The sequence below is a fragment of the Parasteatoda tepidariorum genome, chromosome 4 (assembly GCF_043381705.1).
Source record: "Parasteatoda tepidariorum isolate YZ-2023 chromosome 4, CAS_Ptep_4.0, whole genome shotgun sequence".
NCBI lineage: Eukaryota > Metazoa > Arthropoda > Arachnida > Araneae > Theridiidae > Parasteatoda > Parasteatoda tepidariorum.
In genome coordinates this window covers 1,561,380-1,578,566 of record NC_092207.1, presented here as the reverse complement: position 1 = coordinate 1,578,566, position 17,187 = coordinate 1,561,380, and the positions used below count along the sequence as shown (strand labels likewise).

The 17,187-nt window shown below is 27.7% G+C and overlaps 1 protein-coding gene across 2 annotated transcripts in view; it reads left to right on the top strand.

Annotated features, from left to right (window-relative positions):
• Nucleotides 1–6,844, top strand: part of LOC107454693 (retinoblastoma-like protein 1) — a 60,941-nt gene extending 54,097 nt beyond the window's left edge. For both annotated transcript variants that reach the window (XM_043052517.2, XM_043052516.2), the window contains one exon: nt 4,594–6,844. In XM_043052517.2, the coding sequence (XP_042908451.1) occupies nt 4,594–4,788 (195 nt within the window). In that variant the 3' untranslated portion in view covers nt 4,789–6,844. The remainder of the gene's footprint in view (nt 1–4,593) is intronic.
• Nucleotides 6,845–17,187: the final 10,343 nt, after the last annotated feature.

Sequence of the window (17,187 nt, the reverse complement as noted above, 5' to 3'; positions counted from 1 at the left end):
TTAATGTATCACTTAATAGAAATTTTTTTTTTTTTGCTTTCATTATTTTAAACATGATTAAAAGAAACAAAATAAATTGTATTCAAATGAAATCTTAAAAATAATATTTAAAAAATCTTAAAAGTAATATTTTAATTTTTAACTGTTTTTTAATTGTGATAAACTTTCTCCAAATAGTTAAAAATTGTCAGCAGATGTTAAGAGTTAACTTAAAAAAAAGGTCCATTTTTTCCCTTATTATTATTATCATACAACAGATTCAAAGTGTCTACATTTCTCTCTTAGATGGTGATACACTTTTACGAGTTTTGTAGCTTTATCTATTCCTAATCTATTTCGAAGTTTACTCTGCACCAAACCGAAAGTTGAAAAGTGTCTTTCGATAGAGACAGAGGATGCTGGTGCTGAGTGCAAAGAAAAAAGAATTGACAGAAATTTTGTGGAAGCTAGGAATTTTATTTATTTACTTATTTATTTATTTTTTTTGCCATAATTTTCCACTATTTTTTGATGAAAACTGTTCAATAACAGTGTCAAGCATCATTGATTTTGGAAAGTATTCAGGATCGGAAATTTTGAAAGCCATAACATGTGGCAGAAATTCTGGATGATGCTTAGAAAGACAGTTTTCTGCTAATTGGTCTTGTTCATCATTTAAAAATTGTTCCCTTGTTTCGGGATCCTGGATGCATATGCTAATAAATGATGTAGCTGAGCAGTCTGATTGAATCTTTTTACTAAATGTTTATGGGGCTCTAATTCATCACACGATAGTAACTTAATTCATATTTCAACAGCTTCTGAAATTGAAATGTTTTCTGATTGAAGCTTTTTTAAAGCTTGAGAAACAATTGATATCTGTTTTTCCCAATTGATTGTTTATTGGTAAAGCCCAACATTATTTAATATTTTTGTCATATTATTATTAGATTCATTTTGATGTTCAAGAACAATCTTCATATTTATGGTAATTGTTGGCAAAAGTTTTTACGTGCTCACAATATGAATTCCACCTAGTAACATTGGGTCATCAAGCAGTTTTTTTCATTTGCCCCTCCATGTGCTTGATGCACATTTCTAAAATATTTGTTAACTTCAACGATGTGTCCAATGATAGTATTAGGAGATACTTCTTTTTGAACCAAATTTTAAAAAAAAAAACAAGTGGGTTTTTTTTTTCAAAGTGGGCCCACTTGGGGAACCTTGGTTATATGTATTTTATATTAAGTTTAAATAATGCATTATCACTAATGTCTCTAATACATATTATCACTAATGCATATTTGAATCTTCTTTATTGTTAAGTACATTACGTTTCATAATTTTTTAAATTAGGAATTATAAAATATAAATGCAGTAATATAAAAGGAAGAAGTTTATTAATCTTTTTGTTTTCACACACATTTATTTACTATATTTATTAAACATATGGATATTACCTATTATAAAATTATAATCTGAAATATTTATAATCAGTAAAAACTAAAATTTCATCTGACTTGAGTTTTGAACTGAGTTAGAATAAAAAACTGAAATAAATATTTAATGGTCTTACATGTTTTTATAATAAGATTAATAGAAAGTGAAATTAAAACTATGTATAATTATAAAGAGTATCAGTTACTTGTCCGATTTGTTTTCAAATAATTAACCCTAGGAAAATGATTTCATTTTTAGATAAATAATTTTAAAAAGTTTTAGCTTTTTTCTAAAAAAAAAAAGCCAGAAATTAAAACTGTTTAAATTTGTTAATGTATCACTTGGTGAAAAAAGAAAAAAATTGTTTCTTTTCAATTTTTTTAAACATATGAATTAATAATAATAACCTGTTTATTAATATATAAAGCATGCAACAATATTTGAAAAATTGATCTTTTCAGAGTATATTATTTAAATTTTTATTTGATTTAATATCATTAAAATATTACTTTTTGAAAAAACCCACTTGAAGTTTTCAATAGTACCTACTATAAAATTATATGAAAATTCGAGTTTCTTTTACTTTACTAATATTAAAACTTTAATCATATAAATCATGCAACTCTGTTTGACAAATTTATGCTGCTCAATAAATTATATAAAAGTAAATGCTGCACAATAAGTTTTAGTAAAAAAAGATTTTTTTTGTTGAAGAAACCCACTTATTGTTCCAAGTGGGTTTTTTTCATGGTGGGCCCACCCAATAAAACCTGGGCGGGTTTTTTCAAAGTAGGCCCACTTGGCGAACCCTGGTATGTAGACACCGTTGACCAATCAATGATGAAAAATCATTTAGTTGAACATCCAGTTTTTTAATATGAATCTTGTTTTATTTTTATTTTATATACAGAACTTGCAACTTTAGTGCATCACAAAAATCAAATAGAATAATAATAAACTTTCAAAAAAATCAAATTTATTATAGTTTTTTTTTTTTTTTTTTTTTTTTTTTTTTTTTTTTTTTTTTTTTTTTTTTTTTTTTTNACTCAAAATCAATTACTAATATTTTATAGATTTCTTTAAAACCCTTGAAAATAGCAGAAAAGAAAATTTAGTGTAAACATATGCCATAGTGTTAATTAAGAAATATTTACTGAAACGGTGCGTTGATGTCCGAAAATCGGTTAATTTTTGCTTCCATCTTTTTTAAGCTAGTGAAGGGTATTTTTCTTTCCTGGATTGTTTTTATTGATTCTTGCAATAGGTTGTTCATGAGCCGCGCTGGCTCAGAGGATTAGAGCATTCGTCTCCCAATGAGGTGAACGGTGTTCGAATCCCAACGATTACTGGTCGATACAAATTCCACATTCGGCTTGCACCGACCACAATGCTGAACTGTCATGGGTCCCCTTGCCATCAGGTTAACCGTGGTGTTCCTTTCCATGTAACGCATATTAGGGTTAGTTCCATCAAAAAGTCCTCCACGAAGGCAAGTTTCTCCCATTACTTGATCCAGGAGTTCCCTTATCTTCTGGATTGGGTTCAAAATTGCATGGCTATGTAGTTGTGAACCCAAAAATTGGCTTGGCTATTCAACGACTGTTATTAAATAGGTGGTTCATTCTTTTAGTTTTAATAATATTAGACTCTTTAAAAATTATTTAGTTGCTTCTAGTCAGGTGAAAAAATTCTCTCTCTGCAGAAATCTCAGTCAACTTTCAACTGTTACAAACGAAACTCCTAATTTTCCCCAATTAATAAGGCATTAAATAGATTAATTTTATCATTTTAAAATCATAAACACGTCTATTGTGATACATAGTCATAAAAAGCTCCTGTATTTGGAAGAGTTATATTTTGAACTGTTAGCAATGAACCTCATGAGTCTGTTGCATAATTGAAGATTATAGTCTGTTACATAATTGAAGATCATGATAGTTGCTGTATCTAGCAGTCTTTTGTTTACTTTTTTCTCTAAAAATGAAATTTTTACTAATTACTAAAATTCACGTGTCTAAAGTACCTAGAAATGTCTATTACTGTATTGTGAAGTAGGGGTATGCATACATTTTTAACTGCTTATTGCTTTTAGTTTACTTTGGAACTTTTTTTAGCTTAGAAAGTCCTTTAAATATATGTGATATGTAATAATTTACTTAACATAAATGTCTTAATGCTCAAAATATTTTCTCTACTGAATATTGATCTTATTTTGTACTGTTATGGTGTTGTTTTAATTTCAATCGCTTAAAACCCTATAAATCTTCTTTAATTAAGGTATTTTATTGAAATATATTACTAAGTAAACTGATAAAAATAATTTAGCATGTAAAACAATGTTTATATAAAAAAAAAAAAAAGTATTCTAATTGTCTATCTCTCTGTCTAAATACTTGAGCATGCAGTAACCTGCTGTCCAAGTGACTCATCACTTAAAAATCAAGTTTTTTAAAAACCGTTTCTAAAAAATACACTGTAATAATTGTTGAAAATGTGGTCTTTAAAGTCACATGAATTTATGGTAAATGCGCAGAAAAGTAATTCTCACAAAATTTGATTTCTCAGGAACACAATTTCGATCAAGTTTTTTATTTTGTCATGTAAAATGGCTCATTTTAAAATTCAGCACAAGTGAAGGTAAAGAAATTGATATACTGTTGTAGTTCTATTAACAAGAACCTCCCTCACACACCAAATGACAGTAGAGAAGTAACCAAACAAACAGAGTACAGTTGGTCTTCAGTAAGAACTCCCCCTGCTACAAAGTCTGAAGTTGTCTGCTGCTATAGAAACAAGAATAGCGCATTTCAGGAAGGGGAGCTTCTCTTCATTGTAGGACTAACACAATAGAAGGGGAGAAAAAGATTCCCTTTTTCTCGCCGATCCAATCCAAAACCTGTCCTAAGCAGTGACCCCGTACCCCTACTTGAAATAGTTGTTACCATAGTCACCGTCACAGGTCCTGAAGAATGGCATAGGGAGTTCTTACTGTAGAGAAACTATAATTTAGCCAGTTGGGAAAGAGGAAGTGTATTTTATTAGTTACTGGTTAAACCACCTGTTTGTTTTGTTACTTTTCTTATTTGGTCTTTAGACACTATTCTTGTTTATAGAACCAAAACTATAATTCATATTGTTTTTTGCTTCATCTGTAACGAATGGCTTTTCTTTCAGGAATTAAGAGCTCTAAACAATTTTGTCAAAATGGGTGAGAAACAGGCTGTCAAACGCATACTACAAGATGATGAAGCAGCGGAGGAAGAAACTCCTCCAAAAATATCCAGAGAAGACCTTAACTTGACTTTGAGAAAAATTCAGAATATCATAACAGATCGTCAAATTGTAAATAGTAACGGTTTGACCGAATAAAAATTTAAATTCGTAAGTTTTATTTGTGAAATATATATTATTGTAGTTTGCTTTCGTGTGTATCACCTCATTCTGAAACTGGTTAAAATTTTAAACAATCATATGACTATTAAAATTATAAAATGTCTGTATGAGTGGAAATATGTTATGTTTATTCACTGCCCTTTGACGCTTGTGCTCATGTTTTAAGAAAGAACAGAAATGATGACTGTTGAACTGTGTTTACTTGACTAAATTCTATTGGATACAAATTGCATTTACTTTTTCATGGTGCGTAGTGTTTTTAAAAAGTGCTTATTTTTAATTTACATTTTAAAAAAGCCCTTAGAGGTGCTTTTTTTTTTTTAATTGGGGGTTTGTAAGAAGTGCTTAATTTTCTATCTTTTGAAAAGAGTTTCTTTCCTAATCATGTCGATTGTTGTTCTAAATTACAAAAACTGCATGATTTATGCAAATTTTTTTTAATCAGAAACCAGTTATTTTATCATGATTATGTAAAGTTTTTTAATTTTATTGATTTTATGTTCATAAATTTTTGAGTACTTAAAGGGTGCTTATTTTTTGTTGAATAATATGGCTACGCACTGTGTTGTCATTTCTTTGGACCAAATTGATGAAACATTTCTAGAGACCTTTTTTCACAGAAGTGTTTATTGCTTAGCATATTAGTCAGTAATTGCTGAGCATTTCATTACAACCTTTCCTTCAGTCTCTTTGTTTTTCAATGAGGAAAAGGGAAGAAATTCCAAACTATTTATCTCCATTAAAAATATGATTTTCGACGAATTCAACGACTATTTGACAAGTAAGAAGTAGTAGCTTATTTTAAAACTTCAGAATCAAAGCTTTTAAAAAAAATTTGCGATTTGAATTTTTACAAACAATTATGAACAGAAAAATTTTGATGAAAATATTTTATTTTTATCAATACTAAGCTTATAAACTTTTCTTTTTACTTTTTTCTAATTGCTTGAATTAAGGTCTGCTTAATTCAAACAATTAGAAAAAAGTTTAAATTGGTACCAGAAAAAAATTTCGAGATAATTGTAAAATGTTTTTTTTTTTTTCGCTGACAAACTTACAAACTACTCTAAAAGCTCCAATTATGAAATTTTACCAGTTTTGATGTATGTGTTTATGGCAGTTGCATCTTCCATAAAAGCAAAACATTAATGTGTCCATAGTGTATGCATTTTTCAGTTAATTTCAAAATTAAAGTTTATAATTATTATTTAAATGTTTTCGTCTTTCATAAGGAACTTCTTTTCAGCCTCAAACTAATTTTTGGAGATTACATTTCTGGCGAAAGAGTTTGATTGAAGTTTAATGCCGGTTTTAGTTTTATTATTGAAATATTAATATGTTATCCCCAATGTCATATAGTCTTTTCACTTTAAGACTCTAAAAATATATATATATACTAAGAACAATTATTACAAAACACTGCATCGTTCAATGTTTGATTCTATGTGTAATATAAAAATTCGATATTTTGCGTCTTGTTGCACTGCCTTATAATCAATACTATCTTTGTATTATTCTTTATCAATCTAACAACAAAATAAATATTTTTTTTAAAAAATTCTAATCTGTAATAAGTATATTGTCCTGCCTGCATTGGTCAATATGTTGAGAAGTGTTTTTACAATTATAAGATTCATTAAGGTCCAATTCTTCTGAAAATCTGTGTTTTTGTAACAAACAAATTCTGACTGGCTTTCAGCTTAATTCTTATTTGATGCGAATAAATATCCATTTATATAAGTTATTCAGCTTTTTAAAAAAAGAGCTCAAATGAGTGTCCCATTTTTCGATACAAATTACATAATTTCATGGCCATTAAGTACGTACAGGGGTGCCTCTGTTCAGTCCTGATGACTGAAATCAGTCTGGAGAAAAGATCAGTGGGATGAAATCAAACCTCCAATTAATATTTATTTCCATTTAATTTCATAAATTAAGTTTTAAAACTAAAAATCGAATTTTCTTTTAAAAAAGGATAACTAGTATTTTCTGCCAAATCAATAAAAAAATAGGATTATTATTTTTTTTTTTTTTAACGGGAGTTAATAGAAATAGGACAAAATTTGATGATGGTAAGGTGAACAATAAATAAAGATATGAATAGAGATTAATGTAAAAAGATAAGAGGTTGGCTGTTATTTTTATTTTGTTTGCTGTAAAATAAATGTATATTTTAAGAAAAAGTAATCAAGTTATTGAGATAATATATGGATCATTAACGTATGCTCGATTTAAACATGGTTGCAGAATATACTGATTTTGATGGGCACAAAAAGATGAGCGAGAAAGGTGTCCATATAAGAGATATCTGAATTAGGTAGCTAAAATTTTATATAAAAATAGATAATTAATGGGATGGACACTTTTCTAAACATGATATCCAAAAAAAGAAATACTCTGGATTTCATAAATAAACATAATTAGCTTTTATACTCTTGGAAAAATGACAAGAAAATTTTACTTTTTGAAAATGTCTATATAATAAATGTGTTACCATATTTTTGTTTACTTCAATTAAGATTCTGTAAAAGAAAACGTCTTCTATCATCTTTATAATCATTTATATCAAATATCGCTTGTTATACTGGATTGTTCAATGATATTTGATGCAACATGTAATAAAAAAATATTGGTTTTACTTTGTTTTTAAAATGATAATTGATTTTTAATGTGAATGTGCATTAATCAGTGTAGTATTGTCGCTTTGTTTTTTTTTTAATGTTGTCTTGCATGGCCAGGGATGTCAATTACTTCTGACTACCGATTTAAGCACCGACTGTGAAATTGCTGATTTAAAAATCTACAGAAAAAGGTTCATTTTATGTATATATTTATTTACCCTTTTATATTTTTACATACAGACAAATTATATATTTCAATATTTAAATTCATGGCACACATCCCTAAATTATATTTTCTAAAATATTTAAGGAAACAACAGAAAATTAAAAGCATAAAACACTTTTTTTAAAGTATAATTTTTATAAACTATATATAATATATTGATGCTTATTTGATTATTCAGAATTAACAATGAAATATTTTAACTCTTTTTAATATCACTGCAGTATAAAAACTTCTCATTTACTCCAGTTTGGCATCCCTGCTGTTGTTCCCCTCAATCTAGGATCTTAGAATATTGATATGTTTTTTTTTTTTTTTAAATTTCATATCATATCTTCTGCTTTTTTTTCTTCCAATTATTGTTATGTTTATCTTCTCTTTTATTTTCTTAAATTTTTATTTCTTCCTGAACTTGTAAATGATTTAAATTTTTGTTTCAAATTTTTAGATTTGTGAATTATATAAATAAAATTTTTTTTTAATATATTTCATGTGCAGTATTATTTGTTTTCACTCTAGAGAATTTTAGTTTTTTATTCTACAGGGTGCATAGCATTTTTAAAAAGTACTTATTTTCATACTTAGAAATCTGATTTCATACTTAGAAAACTTTGTGCTTATTTTCGATTTTAAAAAGTCATTAATGTTCCCTTTCTCAAAATGGGATTTTTTTTTTTTTTATCACAAATTATGCCAAAAACATTTTCACACTATTCTATACAATGTTTTCACAATTCATTCAACCACAATAATATTATTAGGATATGTGCACTAATAAAAAAAAATTTCTATTATTGAAAGTTCATAAAAATATATATATCTATACACACAGTGAAACCTCAGTTAAATAAACTCTTAGGACTGAAAAAAATGTCCTTTTACGGGATGGTTAGTCTAAAAATGAGGTTCATCAACGTAAATTGTTTTTGGAATATTTTCCATAATATAGAAATAATTTACAGTAACTATCTCCAAGTATATTTATTTAAACTTTAAAAAACGAAAAAATTGTTTTTCTATACAAAAAGAATGTGTAAAAAAGATGAATAAAAATAATTATCCCATTTAACAGACATATTCAAGTTAGTCATACGATACGGAATATGAGCTTTTAGTCCTCAGTTGGTTTCAATTATTAGGTTGATCACTCCATCACTTGATAGGAAATACCTTGAAATTAAACCTTGCTGCTGCCATTCACAGAAAACAAAAAAAAATCGATGCTTACCTCTAAGTCAGTGTTTTCCAAACTTTTGTGTACCCTTTCTAAATTTTTGCGTAACGCTGTGTACCACTAATAAAAAAAATTAATATATTTTTTTTAAAAATATGTTTATTTTTCTTTTTTGGTACAAAGTTTTGCAGATACTAACCAACGATCCGTATTATAGATAAAAATTATATTTTATAAAAATAAGTAGAATTAATTACAAACCTTTACTATAAAAAAATTGCATGAAAGTTAAATATCACAACTGGCTGTTGACACCACTTATTTATTAACAGTTAACTCTGCAAAAAAATAGCCAATAGAAAAATACGTAATTGTAAATTTTCATGGCTAGCTTTGTTTTTAAATAAACGTTTTTGAAATTTTCGATTGTTGCAAGATATTTCGCATAAGAACGCTTACCCCCGCTAAACTGTTTCCGTACCCCTGGTGGTACGCGTACCACACTTTGGGAAACACTGCTCCAAGTCATGAGGAGTTAATATATTTACAATTAATCATATTACTGTATTTAATATAAGAAAAAGGAAAGAAATTTTCAGTGGCGAATGTGCAAGGATTGATTCTTAGTAGTGAAATAGCTTAAAAATAAGGCAAAAAATTTATATACTTTAAAAATGGTGCGGAATCCTTTTTTTCCTTACAATTTAAAGCAGAAAAGGTTTCTTTAAATGTAGAAAAAGTAGTGTCCAGTTTGAAGAGATTGAAAATAACGTTTCAGGGCTGTCTGCGCCTGGTCACGGGTGTGTCCGCTTTGCGAAGAATGTACAGTCCTGAAGAAAAAAAAGATATCACCCTGAATAACTTTCGTTCTAATGATCGGATTTTCACGTACTAAGTGTCAATCTTAATGGTTTCTGGGGGCGACCTCAAATATACTAATTGTTAGTGCTAACTATTAATTTAGTTACGAAATCGGATACAAAAACGTACTTTCTCTGAATAAACATGCATTTTTTTTTACATATTTGGATTCTTAATCTTCATAATATAGGGCAGGGATGGCGAACCAATGGCACGCGTGCCATTTATGGCACCCGACACAATATTTTTGACACGCCACAGATCACATTTGTTATTACACTATGAATTGTTATTACTCAAATGCTATTACTCTATGAAGCATATGTAACAATTAAATTAAAATTGACAAAAAACACGCAAAATAATAAACAATTATTAATGAAAAAAATTAACAATTAATGCTAAAAAAGCAATTAATAACCATAAAAAACAAGCTAACAATAAATAACTAACAAAAAAAATAAACAGTCCTGCTTAAACTAACATCTTACAACCTAATATAAGTTATTTGTCATCTAATCTGCAACAACAGAAGTCACAGGCATTGCAAAATATTTTTTTTCTTCAATGTAATTAAAGAGTTTTGTGTTAATAGTATTTAGTATTATTATTTTCTCAATAATCACAAAAGCAAAATTATTTGACGGCACGTCTATGACCTCATTAAAAAAAATTTTGGAAAAAATGGCACGTTGGTGTACAAAGGTTCGCCACCCCTGATATAGGGGGTAGCCGCAATCTGGGAAATGTGGTTCCTTTAATATGAATTTCCCTTTTTGCGTTTTCAGCCATATTTTAAAAACTAATTAAGCAATTCCAAAAAAAATTGCACCCACTCAAAAAACTCATTTACCCAAAGATAATTTCATGAAAAAAATAATTTTTATTTATTATTCAATTAAATTGAGGATGAAAAAATATTGAATTATAAGGTATGCATTTTTTATACCATATTAGTCTACATATTTTTCAATTTCTAAAGTTTAAACTATTTTTATTTATTAGAAGCTGAGAAAAATTTAAATTATTTTTAAGAAAAATAATTTGGCGACAATGAAGAATTAATTAAATGGGGCGATTAATGTTAAAATTTGATAAACATGCGCGGAACTTGACTTCGAGTGCGTACCTTAAAATTTCATTCATATTTTTTTCGCTTATAACCGATTGCTTATATTTGTATTTCTTTCAAACTTTAAAATACGATGTTTCCTTTTTAGAAATATTAATAAAAATACGTAGTCAACATTTTTAAGCATCTCTCTTATCATCGCAAATTTTTTAACATCTTACATAACGTCTTAATCTTATTAAAAACAATTTTAATCACCTGTCCGGGAGTGTTTCGCAGAAGTATATTACCAAGTGTATTTAATTAAATTTTTCAAAATCTTATTCTTCACCCTACTACGTATATTATTTCTACATTAATATACAAATCAATTTTTTTTTAGTACTTTAATTTAAGTTTTCTTTAAAGTGAAGGTCATTTTTAAATTATTCTCAAGTTTTTTTTTAAAGAATTATTTTCTGTTAGCTAAGAAAAAAACCTTGTTAAGGAATTAAGAACATTCCGCTGTTTAAAATTATTTGATGGAAAACAGCTGATTATTTACTAAGCATACTATTTTTCTCGAAAAAAGAATATAAATTATTGATTGTCTTTTTATTGTTTCTTGTGACTTCAACATAGATTATCTAAAATAGTGTTGATGTTTATATAAATCACTACACAAAGACTATAAAGATACCAAACATAAAAAGCTGTCAAATTCGTAGTCGAAATTTTTAGGCGTTTTAAAATATCTCAGTCTTAGATGCCCTAACATCTTAGTTGTGAAATTAAATTTTTAAATATCTGACCACGTGAGATTCACAGAACTATCCACTAATTATTTCATTATGTCTTTTACTCTTTCTTTATGATACCATGTAGATTTTTTACCGGATAATACATTAAACTATTTTGTTTAATTTTTAACTTTTGCGCGATTACCAAGATATTGTAGTATAATTTGTTATCAGGAAAATGCCTTATTTTGTTAAGAAGGAAATACTAAAAATTGAAATTTGAAAGAAGACTCCGAAGCCGTGCCAATATTAGAATCATCTGATTTTAAAAAAATTCATTAAAAATTACGCAATTGCCGCACTTATTTTGATAAAGAGAAAAGAAAAAAATGCGGCAAGAAGGCTAACATACTTTTTACAGAAACTGTGAAAACCAAGTTTTCCTATATTTCGTCAAAAGAATGATATTGCTCCAAGGAATCGACTCAATAATTTCTCTATTTCCAGAATGAAATCTGTTTGATCGAAACATATTCCTTGAAAATTAAAACGAGAAGAAAATTAGCGTTTATTATTTATCTAAGCTTATTCCATTTATTTAATGATAACGGTATCAAGGTTAAGGATATGCGATGGAAGAATATTTTTAATAAAATTTTGTTTACTATTATACTATAAATACATTAAATCGTATAGCTTGAATAATTTATTTCAAGCAAATTATTTAATAATTTAAACAAATAAGGGTGTGAAAATAAACTCGATCGAAATACTCCAAAAATATACCCTAAAATATATAAAAAATACCTTTTCAAACAACTTCGAGTAGAACGGAAATGCTAACTTGTTAGAAATAGCTGTCCTTGTAACTTTTAAATTTCGATTCCTGGTGCTAAGGGACATTCAATTTTCACATTCGACTTTTGAAATTTCAATTGCAAACGGAATTTTTTTATGTCCTTAAAGTANCTGAAATATATGTAGAATAAACTTTGGAATCGATATATAAAAAATACCTTTTCAAACAACTTCAAGTAGAACGGAAATGCTAAATTGTTTGAAATAGCTGTCCTTGTAACTTTTAAATTTCGATTCCTGGTGCTAGGGGACATTCCATTTTCACATTCGACTTTTGAAATTTCAATTGCAAACGGAATTTTTTTTATGTCCTTGCAGCAAAAAAAAAAAATTTTACTGCATTGATTTTTTTAGAAAGTAATGAATTATTATTTTTTTCAATCTAAGAACTTGTGCCTAAAGCTTATGTAAAACTTATTTTAATATCGAGTTAAAAAAATTAATTTGTTGTGTTACTAAATAGATAATCCCAAGAAACTGAATCGAAAATATAAAAACTTCATTGATTTAAAAAATAATTGATGATAATATAAATAGTCATGTTTTGAGCGTCCAATAATTAAAGTCACAAGTTATTCAAGCCTGACAAGTCTTGAGAATGGGCGCTTATGTTTGAATGCTCCCAACATGTCGACTTTTACTTGCCTCTTCATATATTCTGAAGCCAGTTGACTTTTTATCATCAATTATACTGTTTTACATTTGGGTCTTGATCATTATTTTGATAAGGATTTTACACAAGTTAAAGTAAACATATGTATTTTAATATTTTAACAGGATTCATGTGGTCTTTAAGAACGTAAGAGCATCAATATTCTAAAAGTTATATTTAACTTAAAAATTAAAATTTTGAGACCAGATATTTTGAGTTAATGAAATTAAATATTTTATCTTTTAAATTTTTGTGCCCCCATTTCAGTATTTTAAAGACCTTACGAGCTCTGTTTAAAAAGACAGCATCGTATCAGATATATATGTTACCGGCAAAGTATGAAATGATTTATATTTCACACATTGCCTAGGCATTCTGTGGAATGCCAAATGAGAAACCGGCAAAGTATAAAATACATCTCCGATTCGTCAAAATGTCATTCAAAAATGACAAATTCAAAACGTCATCCCGATTTTATATTAATTTATTCGTGGATATAATTACATTTATTCGATACTATATACTGTCGATAGATTACATTTATCCGATATTTTAATACTTACTGACGATAGATTAGAAGAAACATCAGGGTTTGGAGTATCGGGTAAATATATACCGGGCAATGGCACTTGACCTTAAGAATAAAGAACTAAATAAATGCATATGCTTGATTTCAAATACTTATAGCATAGATTAAGGCAATTAAAGTAAAGTTAATAAAATCTGCAGGAATATATATTGTATTAAAGTTTTGCTGGGATCGCAAGTTTTTTAAGAGGCTACTGCTGTGAAGACAATTACATGCTTTGAATTCACGCTAGAATAAATAGATAAAAATTATCAATAACTTAAGCTNCAATTTTATTTTAAATTACGCTTGATGAAATCTCGAAATTTAAAGAATAAGAATACTGTATATATTAGATAAAAAATTATTTTTGGAATAATTTTAAGAAATGTATACAGAAAAGTTCGTTTTGTTCAGATTATATATATTTTTTTAAACTCAAAATTTCAGGAAAGGGATAACATGGGCCCTTTGCTTCATCACTGAGTAGAAACAAATAGAGCCCATGTTAAAAAAAAAAAATAGGGTAGAGCTTTATTCTCTAATAATTCCAGGTAATGTATGCGTACAGATCTTTATATTGAGTTATTTAGAGACTTTAAAAACAAACACACTTTAAAGAACCTTTATTTCCTTTTTAACTTTTATGTATTCAAAGAACCTTTATTTAACTTTTATGTATTTTTCCTAAAAATGAATTTTTCATATTAATCAACGATGATTGAATCAGCCTAAGTAAAAGCATTAGAAAAGAAATAAGTTCCGGTTGCTCCGGTAGTTTATGCGGACCATTACGTCTGCCAGCGAAAATAAGCCCCCCCCCCCCTACAGATAAGGTGAATACAGTGCCGGCGTTTCATTCTTTGCCGGTAACATATAATAAGAAAACAAAAATAATCTTATAGAAAAAAGAAATATCGTAAATTATAAAAAACCTTGTGAATGTGCTTTAGAATTGCTATACAATCTACATATTATTTTTCAATCACTTTTTTTTCCCTTCAAATTTTCTTGCCCAGAAGACTCGATTAAAGCTGTAAAAATGATTATCCCTAAAATTTTGTATATAGCTATAATAAGCTATGTTAATTTGATTTTAGTATTAAATCCTCGAATAAATATAGCAAAAACAACACAATCTAAATAATGTCAGATAAAAAGTTCACGTATTTATATTCTAAAAGCTTAGAAAATCATAAATAATTTGTAAAACGATTCAAATTTTCTTTTCAAAGCAGATTAAAATATAAAAAAAATTGCTTCTTGTAAAGAATATTGTTAAAAATTGTCTATTGCCTAGAAACTTCGAGATATTTTCTATTAATTAAACCTCTCCGAGCAATCACAAAACATTATTTCAATTTTTTTTACAGTCAGAGCTTGGTTGCTTAGCAACCTACTAAAATTAAGTATTCCTCTTTTGAATTAGTCTATGGGTTATCTTAAAATATTCATTTGCGGCGGCGACTTTTCTTGGCTGATTTTTGGACTATCGCCAAATATATAAACCTTTATTGCGACCCAGTTTTTTCACCATTTTGTCTACCCCCCCCCCCTATTTCAAGGGTCAGGATTCCAAATATGTAAAAAAATATATAAATGTTTATTCAGAAAAAGTACGTTTTTGTGTCTGATTTCGTAACTTAATTAATAGTTAGCACTAATTAATTTAGTCAGCATTAACATATTTGAAATCACCCCCAGGAACCATTAAGATTGATACTTAGTTCGTGAAAATCCGATCATTAGAACGAAAGTTATTCAGGGTGATATCATTTTTTTTTTTTTTGCAGATTGCACATAATGGTTTATTCAGATTCACAGGGAATTAAAAGTATGTCCGTAGAAGTTTCACTGTATATACATAAGAACTTTCAATAAAAGGAAGAAAATTTTATTGGTGCGCATATCTTAATTATATCTTGGGTAGATTTCCGTGTCTTGATCTGTGTGGCAGAATAATCGTCAAGCCTTGGCAACTTCCGGGCAGCGCATGCGAGAAATTCAAGAAAAAAGGAAGGGGGAAAAAAAAACATCACAGAAAGGAAACACCTCGAATCATAGTCACCCCTGGGAAAACATCTATGTGTTTTTCTTTTTTTAAATTGCAAGTTTAAAATCTATTAGGCACCTTGACAATTGTATTTGGCTTGACAGATCACGAAACTGAGATATCCATACATATATATATTTTTAAATATAGAGTTTAAGAATATTTTTTGAGTGCTTATTTTTTGTTCAAAAAATTCGCCACGCCCTCTGTTCTAGGCAAATATTTTTCATCAAATGTATGCTAATAAGATACACTAGAAGAAGTACACATCTTTCACCAAATTTCGACAAAGATTTTTATTAAGGGCTTACAAGTAAACACAAAAAAGTGAAAGAAATATAAATAAATAAAATGTTATTCATTTATAATTTAATTTATACATTCAATTGAAAAGAAAAAAAAATGTGCTTGCATGCTTTTATGAGAGATTTTCAACTGAGATTGAAGTTGAAAAGAAATAGAGGAGATCTTAGTTCAAAAAAAAAAAAAATTAATTCTTAACTAAGTTAGAAAAATACAAATTCAAAAGATACCTTTTCGTGCATCGGCGTGGAAAAAAATGCTAGTAATTCTTTCTATTCTCAATTTGAGAACAATAAAGAATAATGAAAATTGTGGTTTTCTTTTCTGGAAATTTTCCAAAGATTTTTTCTTTTCTTTAGAATTATATTCGAAGATATTTTTTCGTGCATCGGCGTGGAAAAAAAATGCTTATGATTTTTTCTATTCTCATTTGAGAACAATAATGAAAATTTGGTTTTCTTTTCGAAAGATTTTATATTTTCTTTAGAATTAATTATATTCAAAAGATTTTTTTTCGTGCATCGGAGTGGAAGAAAATGCTTATTCTCATTTGAGAACAATAATGAAAATTTGGTTTTCTTTTCGAAAGATTTTATATTTTCTTTAGAATTAAAGAATGCATCAAAAAGGCTTGTGATTTTTCTATTTTCATTTCAGAACAATAAAAAATAAAGGATAATGAAACATTATTATTATTTTTTTTTTTTGCAGTTATTACTACTGATTTCTACACAGTTTTTAAAATCCCAGAAAACGCGCATTTAGTAACCCTTTTTTGAAGAGGCCGATTTTCGTGATTTCGTCGTCGATCTTTTTTTTTTTCTTCTTCAATAGTTACTGCTACGGATTTCACTATTTTTGTTTTTAAATTTGATGATGACTTATAATTTGTGTTTTTCGCCAACCAAATTCGAGAATAGCTCTCATAATATCAGGATAGGATCCAAAAAAAAAAATACACATTCAATTTAAAAAACTACATCATCATTATTATATGAAGTTGACGTTTTTTTTACTACTTTAAATTAGTAACATGTATATTTGTTAGTATTAGAAGTATCTCGCAGAAAAATATTAGGACTAGAGAGGTTTGTTGTAGTAAGTCTGAAAAAATTCTGTTACAGAGCTCTCAATTTTTCATACAATATCAGGATATTTTTGTATGTTTCATACAATATGAGGATAGGATTAAAAAAATATTACACATTCAGTTTAAAAAATTACATCATCATTATTATTTGAAGCTGACGTTTTTTTACTACTTTAAATTA